Raw genomic sequence first — 13,990 nt, 5'->3', positions numbered from 1 at the left:
GCCATGTTCTATAGGAAGAAACTGAAGGAGAAGGGATGGGCAAGCGCTCTTGAAACCCTTACATATATACAGGATAGGATGAAGAAGCTGGGTCGTTGGGATACTGCTTCATGAGTATACTAGACTAAAGGAGCACCCTGCGAATACTTATCAGAACCATTCATTCTCTCTTCCAGTAATTCTCTGTAAAACACACACACACACACACACACACACACACACACACACACACACACACACACACACACACACACACACACACACACACACACACACGAAGGACATAGCTTTTTGCCTTGTTCTTTCAATAAGGAAGGCAGAGTCTCCATCATTAGATACTTTCTCCAAGAGTTTCTGGCCCCAAGAAATCATGATAAAACCACAGACTAACACAGCATATCTACCATCCTTTGACTAGCCAGTATCCAGGTTGGCTCTGTTTTTGTTCCGATCAGCTCACAGGAAAGAGAACTGATACTGGATGAATACAAAGTCTCATCATTTACATTTCCTCCTCTCCCAGAAGATGTCTTTGTGCATTTGCTTCCTTTCCACGGGAAAGCCCTCATGACACACTCAGCCTTTCTGTGAGATGGAACCCTCCCTGGCTATCTCTGCTGTTCTCTTCCTGTGCTTTCATGTTCTTCCCAGTTACTCAGAGTCTATACACTACATCATTAACTTGTCACTATTAATAAATTTTTATTTTGTGCCAGAATTGAGACTTGAACTCAGGGCCTGGATGTTGTCTAAAGGATGAATTTATTGAAGGCTTAGTCTAAGGTTTAACGTATTTAAAATACCTTCTTGCTCCCTTAAGTGAATATAAACTATCTGGCCTGGGGCTGGGAAGGTGGCTTAGTGGTAGAGTGCTTGTCTTGCATGCATGAGGCCCTGGGTTTGATTCCTCAGCACCACATAAACAGAAAAAGCCAGAAGTGACTCTGTGGCTCAAGTGGTAGAGCATTAGCCTTGAGCTGAAGAGCTGAGGAGCAGCACCCAGGCCCAGAGTTCAGGCCCCACGACCCACCAAAAACAAAAACAAAACAGAACCAAAAAAAAAAAAACTACCGGTCCTGTTTTGAAACCAGGTCTGTGTTCAAATAGATGATGGATATTAATCTCCCCATAATACTTTATGAACCACATGGAATGCTTTTATATATGTGCCAAAGATTTTAATTTTTTCTCAGTATTATTGAATCATTAATAAAGTCATGTGTTTTTTGTTAACAGTCAGCCATTGAGAAACTGACCCACGATTACCTGAACTTGTTTCACTTCCCACCTCTAATTAAGGTAAGGCTTTTTCCTTACTGAGAGCACGGCTACCTTTATTAACCTATGCACCTGCACATCCACACCTCACTTTGCCCAGGTGGGAAATTTGTGTTTGAAGTGAATCTAACTGTCTAACAAAAGGCCCTTTCAAGACTAGAATGCTATAAACTGAACACACTTGTTCCTCATGAGTTAGAATATTAACAACACATTTATGATAAGAACTGCACATCTCTCCTCCAGGGCTGAGAGATCTAACTGCCCTCCATTGTTGTGAGGAATTGGGCCTCTCACCTGGCTCTACATACTGAAGGAATTCACACACCAGAGGCTCTGGATTATCACTTGCCCTGGAGGGGTGGAAGGTTTATTGTTTAGACGGGATATTAATATACAGTATCTCCCATCTTTGGACACTATGTACCAATACCCTTTGTGGAGGTTTGAAACTGAGATCAGTATCAAACCCACTGGTACTGTTTTCCCTTATATACATGGCTATAATAAAATTTAATTTGTTAATTAGACATAGTAAGAGATTAACAGCAATAATTAATACTAAAATAGGCAGCTCATACACACACACACACACACACACACACACACACACACACACACATACTTGCTAGCAGCTGTACAATTCCTCATTGAGAAGAATTTATAAATACCTTCAGACTCAAGTTGAAATCTTATAAGGGACCACCAGATTGCCCCAAAGTGCGTGAAAGAAATCATTTGGCAAAGTTTTTACAGGCCTGATAGGTCATTTCTCTTGTTCTGTGTAGTTTGAAATTGTGGCTTAATCCAGAAATAACCAAAAGTTAAAAAACTGATCCAAGGGCAGGGAATGTGGCTCAGTGGTAAAGTGCTTGCCTAGCATGCATGAGGCCCTAGGTTTGATTCCTTGGTACCACATAAGATTAATAAAAGAAAAAGAGTCATTAAAAAAAAAAGTTTAAAAAAAAACTGATCCAAAAGGCCAAAAGGGTTCTACTTTACAGAAGCAGTCAAAGTAAAAACCTCACATTAAATAAATGATGCTGGGTTTTCTGTTTTAGGACTCTGGGGGTGAACCTGAAGAAAATGAGGAAAAAATAGTGAACCTTGAACTTGTTTTTGGTTTTCACTTGAAACCAGGAACTGGCCCACAGGTAAATTATATTTCAAATCCTTTGGGGGAAATTTCAATCTAATTTACTCCACTGAAACAATCAGTCAACTGGCACTATGATTCTGAGTGAACTTACAGACTTTATAGAATAAGATTTAGCTACCAGTCTAGGAATCCTGTCTTCTCCAATGGGGAAGAATGCTGCGAGAGGCACCAAGGCAGGGCACAGCAAAGCCCTGGTAGGGATGGAAGGTGGTGGGTCGCATAGGATGCTGCTCCTGGTACCTGTTTCCTAAAGAAAATCAGCAGCAAGAGGAAACCAGCACTGAGACTGGAGCTCTGGGCACTCTAGAAACACAAATTATCAGCTCCAAATAGGGTGTCAGGGCATCTGATCAGAACTCATTCGGAGGCTTGGTCTTTATGTGATTTTTAAGAGTCAGGGAGAAAAAACGACTTGTCTAGGTAGCATGTGCACAAGAATTTTAATAGGTCTCTGTTACTGTAGAGCACCATAAATAGCAATTAATAGTGTAACAATTAATTGACCAATTATGGTGTGTGAGGCATGGAGTACCAGTGTGTAAATGCTGTCTTCCCCTATTTCCAAATGTGGAAATGAGGTTTGGAGAGGTTAAATGGGTTGCTCAAAGGTTATCTGACTAGCAGAGTGCCAGTTGCTGTTTCCCCAGGACCCCAGCTCTTAATTCCAATATTCTTAATATTCTTTATCTTTCCTTGAGGGTCAAGAGAGCTTGTGAACACAGTTCCTCATTCCTGTAGATGGTCACTGGGGGAAGACTTCAACAGGCTCCACTGGACCATGGGCCATGCTTAACCAAACATGCTTTCCCCAGACCAGTGCTGGTGCTTGGGGATTGGGAGTTGTTGGAGAGTTGAGTTTCACCTGAATCTATAAAAGATGCTCTATCTAGACCCCTGTGGGAAAGTCTCGCCTGCCCAATTGTAGCTGCACTGATGCCTCCCCTGCCCAATGGAACATGTGACCTCCCTTGATCTCAAGGTGTTTCTTGGCACATGGTTAAAGGAAAGCTATTCTGAATCCAGGCTTCTTTTGTATGCAACTACTTTTCTCTTCTTGAGTCACCCTGTATGCATTCCAGAAAGGGGGTCAGAGAGGAAGTTTGTCTCTCTAGCAATATCAAAGGGGTCTTTCTAATCCTGAAATTTGTAGCTGTGGGCACCCTTGAGTCCATCTGATATGAGCCATTGTAGTTTGCCTTCTTTGGTATCCTTAGCTCCATGGTGCTTCATTTATGAGTTCTCTTTGTTCTAACCTTTTCATGGCTTGTAAGTCATAAAAAGAGAAAGAAGAATTTCCTTGAGAGAGAACACAAACAAAAAATGTTTTCAATTAAGGAAGAAATGATTTGTTAATGGAAGCTGAAAATACATATTATTTCTTTAAAGCAATTTTATTGTAAAGGTGATATACAGAGGGGTTACAGATACATAAGTCAAGTATTGAGTACATTTCTTTTTGAAAAGTGTCACCTCTTCCCACATTTTCTCCCAGTTTTTTCTCTCCTGAGCCCTCTCCCCTCCAAGTTGTATAGTTCATTTTCAACATAGTATCTAATGAGTATTACTGCTGAATTAGTTCACCCTTTTCCCCACCATTTCTGGGGTTCCTCTTCCTCTCCCCAAATCAGATAAACTTACATACAAGACAAAAGGTGCAGAAAACAAAAACAAAAGGGGGGGCGGGACAGGCGCTGGTGGCTCGAGAGCTGAGGGTCACAGTTCAAAGCCAGCCCGGGCAAGAAAGTCCGTGAAACTCTTATCTCCAATAAACCATCAGAAAACCGAAAGTAGCATTGTAGCTCAAGTGGTAGTGCGCTCGCCTTGAGCTGAAGAGCGCAGGGACAGCACCCAAGCCCAGAGTTCAAGCTTTACAACCAACCAAAAAAAAAGGGGGGGGGGACAGAAAGAAAGAAAACCTACAGAAAGTAAAATTAAAAACCTCTTGTTTCCATTTCTTGGAATTCATTTTGATAAGAATCATTTTATATGGTCATATGCACATAGCTATTCAGCCCTCTCCTAAGAATATCCTCTTGTGTTCTCATTGTGTGAAATGTTTAGAGTCCTGTTTATCATGTCCAGGTGTAATTTTTTGTCTTTTACTATCTATTGGGTTTAAAAATCAGAGACTTTTGAAGATATTTGGTATAAAACACAATGATCAATTTTAATATAATTTTATAGACATCTTCAGGCACTTATTTTTTATGCACAAATATGTTGCTATAACTTTTGATGTTTTCCTGTCCTGGGTCACCTAGCTAGAAGAATAATTTCATGCATTCATTCAGCAGACAATTGCTGAGCACTTACTATGTTCATGGCTGTATACTAGATTCTCAGAATACAGAGTCAAGAAGTGCAATCTGGGCTTACAAGAAGCCCATAGCTTATTGGGAGAAACAGACAAGTGAGTAGTTAAAGTTCAGAAAGATGCATTTTCCCAATGCCTGAACATTATTGTGTGGGGTGAGAATGGGGTGAAGGACAGTCTTGAAGTCTTCTGGGTAGAAGTAATGCTTAAACTAAAAATTAAAGCTGGATGCTGTTGACTCACACCTGTAATCCTAGCTACTCAGGAGACTGACATCTGAGGATCACAGTTCAAAGCCAACCTAGACAGAAAAGCCCATGAGACTCTTATCTCCAAATAATTACCGAAAAAGTTGGAAGTTGTGCTGTGGCTTAAGTGGTAAAATGCTAACCTAAGCAAAAGGAGCTCAGGGACAATGCCCAGAACCTGAATTCAAGCACCAGGACCAGGGGTAAAAATTGAAAACCACTAGGATTTGCTAAGTAGGGAGAGATGTTGAAGACAAAGAAACTGTGTATGTAAAATCTTAGATACACAAAGCCAGGCAAACCCAGTGAGCTCTTTTGGGGTTCCTTTCAATAGGCCCTACAGCACAACTCAAGCATCCTAACCCTAGAAAGACTTAGCAAGAAGCAGGAGAGTAGTGTGCTGAGAGTTAAAGCCAGAAACAACAACACAACTATCTTTTGTGCTGGGTTTAGGAGTTTGAAAGATTTAAGCAGAGTCGACAAGACTCAATTTAGCTTTCTAGACCATCTCTCAAAGGCAAGAGGAGTATAAGATGGGAAGGGACCAGGCTAGAGTGAGAAAGACCTGAGAGTAGACAGAGATGGCAAATAGATTCCAAGAATGTAGGAATGAGGCTGTCACAGTGCCGCAGTTCCTGGGATCTACTGAGAGAGAACTGATGAGATTTGTCACTAGCAGAAAATGGGGTGAGTGAGAAGGAAATGCCAGGATGGGACCTAAGGTTTCTAGATAGGTGGTATTATGACAGATCAGAAGTAAACTATCTTATGTGAATGCAGTGCTAAGGAGCTGAAAGCAAAGAAATGACACGTTAATCAGGAAACGCTTTTTGGAAGGGATGAGCATTGAATTGGAGCTTGAAGAGGTTGATAGACAATTGCAAACCAATTGTCAGAAGATAATGTTTCAAGCTTATGTTTAGGGAATACTTCCTCCTAACGGTGTCAAGATTTTACAAATATCATCTCATTGATCCTCTTGGCATCTGTATGAGATGCAGAAGGCACAACATTGTCATCACTGATTAGGAAATAGATAACAAGAGAAAGGGTGTGACCAGCTTAGTGTGGGGGGCGGGAGAGAACAGAGCTAGGCCAGAAATTAAGGCTTATTTCTCTCTGTGTTTGAACATATGTTAGCCCTGATACCTGATCTGTTAATCCATCTGTAAACTTAAGTAAAACAGTATTGGAGTAGATCACTGGGCATTTCTAAGCTACCCAGTCATGTCAAGGGATAGCATTATAAAATACTTGCTCACAAAAGTGCTGTGTATGAAAACTCTGTTACCTTGATCCTTAAATGTAGGACACACACACACACACACACACACACACACACACACACACACACACACATTCCCACACTCAAGGACTCCCTCAAAATCCCAGTTAACTGAGTTCTTATGAGCCATCTTCACAGAAAAAGTGAAACATTACGCCTACTCTACCTATAACTAAGATAAGCCTTACAGTTGCGACTTTGGAAATTCTCCTCAGACCTAAGGGTTTCCAGATCAGAGACATTTGCTTGATTGCAAGTAAAACTAAAGGTGTATTCTACTGGGAACCACTGGGCCTAGTGTATGAAAGTGACTTAAATGAAGATGGCTACTTTTCCTCTTTACCTCTGACAAGGCCCACCAGGCAACTACCTCTTAGGAGTACTATGCTGGGTCAGTAACTTTAAGTCTACCAAGACAAAACAATGAAAATATTACAACACAAAGACACAAATAGATGATGAAGAAGAGCCCTTTTGTTGTAAGATCAACCTTTTCTAAAAATCCAGTTTAGCCAGACACTGGCAGCCCATGCCTATAATCCTAGCTATTCAGAAAGCTGAGATCTGGAGATCACAGTTTGAAGCTAGCCTGAACAAAGAAATCCACAAGCCTAGTATCTTCTGTGAAACAGCAAAAAAAAAAATACAACTGGAGGCCTGGCTCAAGTGGTAGGACTCCAGTGGTGAGAGGAAGAAAGGAGGGAGGAGGAGAAGGAAGGAAGGAAGGAAGGAAGGAAGGAAGGAAGGAACTTTAAAGTTTAAATTATTTTTCTCAGCTATTACCTTACAACCAGATGGTTTATAGCACAGATGAAGCTGGTTTGCAGAAGGTTGGAAAGCCCTCTCTGCTGCAGAAGGCAAAGGTCACTGCAGTGACACGTTGCCCGGGATCTGAATCTTTACAGCTACACTTCTCCAGAGAGCCGGATCTGACCTCACACCATAGGCATTCACTTCTCCCCAAAACAAAATGTCCTTTTCCATTACCTTTTGTCAGACAACCAACCGGCAGGGAGAGCCAAAGACTACATGGGAAATTTCAACTAATAAGTAGCTTTTCCCCTGTTACTTGATGTGTTTCTAAAGAATAAAGTTGTTTGTTTAAATAGCACTGTATATTAAGATAGCCTAAAAGTTATGGCAATTGAATCGGCAGAAATTGAATCTTTCTCCACTTGACTGCCTCTCCTGTGAGGACAGGAAATGCCTGTATAATTGTCATTTCCCTCATACTTCCAACATACACTGCAGTGAATATTTTTTATGCCACCATTATAACTCAGTATGGTAGGAAGCACCATCCCTGTACTTCTCTCCTCATGAACCCCAAGAGCAGAGGTGAAACTCCTTGCCCAGAGTGCCTGCCTAGAAAGAGACTACTCTAATGGTCTAGTCTAAGGTCTTGTCAATGGTCACTGCGTCTTATACCCTCCTTCTATAAACTACCATTGTTGAGTACATATCTTAGTCTAGGTGCATTGGTAATCAGTTGGGTTTGGGTCCGTTTATAGTATAGTCCTACAATTTCTGTTTTATAAGGAAAATGCCTTGTGTTTCACATGGTAAAGTCTTTAACTTGGGCACATAAAAAAAGCAGCTTGGGCATGTAATTCCTGCAATCAGGAGGCTGAGGCAGGAGGATCAGTTGTTGAGAGGCCAGATGAGGATAGATAGAGGTTTGAGGTTAACTTGAGCAAGTAATAAGACTGTTCCAAAAAAAAAAAAAACAAGTTGGTCATTAGTGGCTCATGCCTTATAATCCTAGCTGCTCCCGAGACTGAGATCTGAAGATAACAGCTTGAAGCTAGCCCAGGCAGGAAAGTCCATGAGACTCTTATCTCTAATAAACTATCAGAAAATCAGAAGTGGAGCTATAGCTCAAGTAGAGCACTAATCTTGAGCAAAAAGCTCAGGGACAGCTCCCAGGCCCTCGGTTCAAGCCCCAGGACCAGCATACACAACAACAACAACAACAGTAATAATAATAATAATAATAATAATAAAAACAAAAATGCCAGGTGTAATTATACATACTTATAATCCCAGCACTTAGGAAGTTGAGACAAAAGGATCGGAATTGGAGACAAGCCTGGGATATGTAGCAAGACCCTGTCTCAACAAACAAACACAAAAAACAGAAAGCAGCTTCTAGAAAATCAAGCAGCTTCAAGCCCTCCCCAGGTAGCAAGCACACTTTTTATTATTAAAATATTCAGGTTCATAGAGTTTATTATTATAGCTTTTATCATCTCAGCCGTCAGGAATATTGATTCTCAACTTGCCAAGAGAGAACCGATTAAGTCACCCAGCAGTTTTCTCACCGAGATCTTTTCTGAGACTTTGTGCAGTTCACATTCAAAAGCAGAGTGAGGAAGAAAACTACTCAGGAGTCATCCTGAATGATCAGATTCACTCCATCTAGTCCCTCTTTTCCTTGTCCTCAGTGAGAAACAAAATCTGAATGAAGCTGGATCCTTGTGGGTATGACCACCTGCCATAGATAAGAGGGCCGCATCCTCCTCCCTTCCCGACACTCTCAGCCATGGACCCCTGAATAGGATGCACTTCCGGACTCAAACCACCCCATTCCACATAGCCATCATGCCTACTTTCCTTTTGAGGGGTGCTCTAAAGGATCAGGAGGCCAGGAAGAGAAACTAAGAGGAATACTTTACCAAGGGGGAAGCCCTTCAAGCAGATGGGGGTGTCTAGAGGATATCTCCTTACTGCCCTTCTTCCCTTCCTCTGGCCAGCCTTGGCCTTGGTGACCCCCTGGCCACTTTCCTCACCATGACCAGGAGAAAATCAGTCAATAATTCTATTTATTTTGTGGTTTTATCTATAGGTTTAAAAAAATACCGCTTTTTCCAAATGCTTCCTGCTTGCATTGTGCTCGGGTCTTTATTAGATTGCTTGTAAAATGTTGCATTTAATAAACTTAATTGAATCTCCAGGCCCTTTCTCAAAGCACTATAAATATCAAAAACTGTCAAATAGGCCTTTTCCCCCTATTGTGTAATTTTTGTAAATGGATAGATAAACATGAATAAAATAACAGGGCACAAAGAAAAGATTTTGTAAGGAAGTATAAAGCCAATACCTTTTTTTTTTTGTAAAATTTCAGTTAAAAAAGCAGAGCTTTTCTCTACTTTGATATAGGTTGAATTTACTAAAAATTCAGGAAAAAGAAGTTTACTTCCATTGATCAACTTGGGGGAGGCTGTCAGAATGGACATAGACATGTATGTGTGGCTAAGTATATAAACTTGCAGTGGTTGAATTCTACGAAATACAAAGGTTGGGGGAGGAAACAGTTATCAGTTCAAGAGTTAAAAGTTTTGGTTACACAACAAATAATAAATCTAGAGATCGGTTGATCACTGTAGTGCTTACAGTTAACAAGTCCATGTGTCCTTAAGGCAGATCTTATGCTAAATGTTCTTATCACAGTAATAATAATAAGACAGCAGAGGAAACTTTTGGAGGTGATAGGTATGTTGATGGTAGGGTGAAGTATGGTTTTATTAATGTTACTTATCTTTAGAAGATCAAGTTATTTATACCATGATCACACTTCCATTAGAAACCCAAGGTGGGTTTTGTTTGTTTGCTTGATTGTTGCCAGTCCTGGGGCTTGAATTCAGGGACAGGGTGCTGTCTCTGAGCTTTTTTTTTTTTTTTTTGGGTCCGGTCGTGGGGCCTGAACTCTGGGCCTGGGCGCTGTCCCTCAGCTCTTCAGCTCAAGGCTAGCGCTCTACCACTTGAGCCACAGCGCCACTTCCGGCTTTTTTCTTTTTGCTTATGTGGTGCTGGGAATCGAACCCAGGGCCTCAGGCATGCAAGGCAAGCGCTTTACCACTGAGCCACCTTCCCAGCCCCTGTCTCTGAGCTTTTTAGCTCTAGGCTAGCCCTCTACCATTTGAGCCACAGCTTCATTCTAGTTTCTTTTGTAGGAGAGAATGTATTCATTGTAGACAAGAGTCTCATAGATGTTCTTTCCCAGATTGGCTTTGAGCTATGATTCTCAGATCTCAGTCTCATCAGTAGCTAGGGTAACAGGTGTGAGCCACTATCATCTGGCTAAAACCCAAGTTTTAATTGATAGCACAGAAGCAAATGCAGTTCAGGTTCTTCTAAGTGAATAACCCACTGCTGGTTTCTAATGAAAGAATGTGGAATTGAGCTCTGATGATTCAGTTGGAGAGCTGTCCCTTAGAGCTGGACAGACCTGGTGAGATACAAGGTATGAGCTGCATGTCTGCTGACAGAGTAGCAGTTACATGTGCATGCCAGCCTGCCAGAGAATGTCTAGTAACTGGAAAAAAGAACCCTGATTTGCAGCATTTTAGGATTTCTAAGATGTAATTATTCCTACCATGCTGACTTCAAGTCACCACTATGATGTCATTGACCTTGAAGTTCTGAAGTCGCTGACCTTGAGGTTCTGACCTCACTGAACTTGAGGTTGAGAAAAGATTTAAGCAATTGGCCCAGGAGAACTGGCTTTTACACGCTATTGTATTCAAGATGATGAATTCCTTTAAAAATTGGCAAATAGGAGTTGGGTAGGTGGCTCAGTGGTAGAGTGCTTGTCTTGCATGCACGAGGCCCTGGGTTTGATTCTTCAGCACCACATAAGCAGAAAAAGCTAGGAGTAGTGCCGTGGTTCAAGTGGTAGAGCGCTAACCTTGAGCTGAAGAGCTGAGGGACAGAGTTCAGGCCCAGAGTTCAGGCCCCACAATGGCAAATAGTAACATAGGCTCAACTAAATTACAGATGCTCAAAGGCATTAGCTCCAGTCTTCTGAATTCATTGTTAGCTTAAGGCTTCTTGAATCCTCATTATCTTATAGTATCATACTGACCATTGCATATGAGTTGAAAAAGTTGTATTTGAGGCTGTGAAAAGTTCAACTCAACTTACAGAGACAGAAACAAAATTGAAATGGCTATCTTTGGGAAAGTGTCAAAACCATCCGGAGTGGTTGATCGGGGCAGTTGCTGCTGGCAGAGAGTATTTGCTGTTAGAACAGGCTGTTAAGACTAAGGCCCACTGTAAGGACTATGGAGGAGAAGGCCTTAGCAGTCACCAGACATTTGGTCTTAAGAAGAATCACCTCAAAAAGGGACCAATTATTTGAAATACAATTGAAAGTACTGTTAGGAAGCCAGGTGCCAGTGGCTCACACCTGTAATCCTAACTACTCAGGAGGCTGAGATCTGAGGATCACGATTCAAAGCCAGCCCAGCAGGAAAACCTGTGAGACTCTTTATCTCCAACAAACCATCAGAAAATGGAAGTGGCCCTGTGGCTCAAGTGATAGAGCACTAGGCTTGAGCTGAAGAGCTGAGGGACAGCGCCCAGGCCCAGAGTTCAAGTCCTATGACCGACAAAATTAAAAATTTTTTTAAAAATTTTTAAGCACTGTTAGGAAATCAAGGCTATATGACAACCATATGAATCTAGATCTCCAAATGTGAATAGAGAATAGCCCAACTGGTAAAATGTCTATCCATTAAGTTTGGAATTTTATTTTTTTATACGATTGTCTTTCTCACAGTCATGGCAGGAGGAGAAAAACAGCTTAGCAAGTAAAACAGCTTTTTTAATTTTTCACTGTCCAGGAGAAAAGTTTCTTTCCTACAGATTTCTCAGTATCAACAATAACAACAAATGAAGCAGCATTTAGGTAAGACAGGTTTCCTTCTGTATTGGTTAAGAAGCCTAGTCTGAGACACAGTAGATTCTTAGTTATTCACAAATCAACAGCAAGTCTTGACTTACTATTCTTTTTTTAAAAAAACAAGACAAGTACCCAGCACCTTCCAATTTCAAATATAGTTTTATAAAATGGCTTCTCCTAACATGTCAACTAACATCTGAACAACCTGAGCTCGTCAAGCCTGGAACACATCACTTGATTTGTTTCACTTTGTTTTAACATCATCCCTAAAGTCCCCTTTTCATACATGACTCCAATAACAGCCCCCCAAAAGACACTCTAACACCCTTATCTCCACTGGTGTCTACTTGGAACCAATCTGCCCTGACCTTAGACACAAGCCATTGTTAAGGGTATAACACATTTACATATTTTGCAATAAAACATCAGTTATTTGCATTACTGTGTCAAGTTTTATTTGATTCTTTCACCTAAAAATGACTCATTTTCCTTTCTTGTATTTAAAAAAAAAACCAACTACTCTAAGCTTGTTTGAGAATAATCAAAAATTGCCCATTTAGCTAGAAGTCATTTTCTTTTCAAAAGGCAAATGTTATTTAATCTTTCAGCTGTTCATTGTGCCATCATAAATACTTTCTTTTCAGCACAGTTGTGGGGACTGAAATGAGCCCACTAATTGCCTCCCATTTCGACTGACATGTGGTGGTTTAGTGGAAAGAGAACACAGCAGGGAGAAGGAAATAGGAGGCTGAGAAAATGAGAGCTAATTATTTTCACTGCCTCATGTCAGGCTCTGTGTCAGCCTTGTTTTTACAAACTGGAAGGTTTAGCACTAAATAAAACAAACTGGCGTCATGTTTTTATATACTGGCAGTGTCATGGAAGCAGCTGCGCATCTCAAAGACAATATAATGCCTGCGTTCGCATGGACACCATCTGACAGACACTGTGAGCCACGGCTAATGAGGATATCACAGTGTTGCCAAAGTGAAAGGTGCTGAATTATGTATGATTCTTCATGAGTGCAGCAATAGTCCTGTACATCATTATGAGACATTGTTTTGCTGAAGAGATTAAACATTCTTAGTTCCAGACCCTGCAACCTATACGGCACTGAAAGAGGTTATTAATGGAATTTTTTTTGGTGGGGGAGAGTTTCTTGTGGATTTCTTTAGGGTTGAAAAACTAATCTCATGGGACAAAGCCCTGGTGGGTCATGACACTGTATAGATAAAGAAGAGAGGCAAATTAACCATACTTGTATTCACTGCCTTTTAAAGGCAACATAATAAAATGTAGTATAGCGGGGTTATACTTAATGATAAATAACCCAGGTGCTACCAAGAGCCGCTCTACTCTCCTGCCTTTAACCCAGCAGGTTCCTGCAGCTGAGCTACATAATAATGTCGAGGTTGCATGCAAAGGAGCCTTCCCAGGCCCAGGTCACGGCTCCTCAGCATCGCCCTACTGTCATACCAGCAGGACCCGATATTTTTATCCTGTTTTTATTTCATCTGGCATTACTTCTTATATTTCACAACCCTCAGTTGCTTGCAATGACTGTTACCTTGTTCTGCCTGCTCTCAAGTCTTAAAAAAGCAAAAGTTTCTTCTGGTTACTCTATTGCATATTTTACAATATTTGTCAGCTCAGGCCTTTTCTCTGGAGCCTCGTGCCTTCTCAGGTGATTTTACTTTGTATCCATTCATAAGAGAAGGAAAGCGAGTATTGATTTTTGAAAGCTAATGTCTCCATAGTTGGAGTTGTCACATTGAGGACTTGAATTCCTGTCCTTGGAAGATGAATGACCCTGCCACAGATCATTCCCATTTCCAAGCCTCAAATGGGGACTGTGTTCTCCAAAGCAGGCCAAGACCAGGAAGGTTAAATAACATAGGTAGATCTCGGAAACCTTAGACCAGGCATGTGGTTCTGTATATTTTAATCTATGGTGACAAATCAAAACCTGTAGCCAGATATTGGTAGTTTATGCCTGTAATCCTAGCTACCCTGGAGGCTGAGA

The 13,990-nt window shown here is 41.1% G+C and overlaps 1 protein-coding gene across 3 annotated transcripts in view; it reads left to right on the top strand.

The window, feature by feature from the left end:
- Positions 1-13,990, top strand: part of Map3k20 (mitogen-activated protein kinase kinase kinase 20) — a 219,875-nt gene that overhangs the window by 135,958 nt on the left and 69,927 nt on the right. For all 3 annotated transcript variants that reach the window (XM_070020747.1, XM_070020767.1, XM_070020757.1), the window contains exons 15-16: positions 1,237-1,299; positions 2,340-2,432. In XM_070020747.1, coding sequence (XP_069876848.1) covers positions 1,237-1,299; positions 2,340-2,432 — 156 coding nt within the window. The remainder of the gene's footprint in view (positions 1-1,236; positions 1,300-2,339; positions 2,433-13,990) is intronic.

Source organism: Dipodomys merriami, unplaced genomic scaffold (genome assembly GCF_024711535.1).
Source record: "Dipodomys merriami isolate MVZ:Mamm:240054 unplaced genomic scaffold, mDipMer1.0.p SCAF_1, whole genome shotgun sequence".
In the NCBI taxonomy this organism is placed as follows: Eukaryota; Metazoa; Chordata; class Mammalia; order Rodentia; family Heteromyidae; genus Dipodomys; species Dipodomys merriami.
The sequence above is the reverse complement of the archived record's forward strand: the minus strand, read 5'-3'. Positions and strand labels throughout refer to the sequence as shown.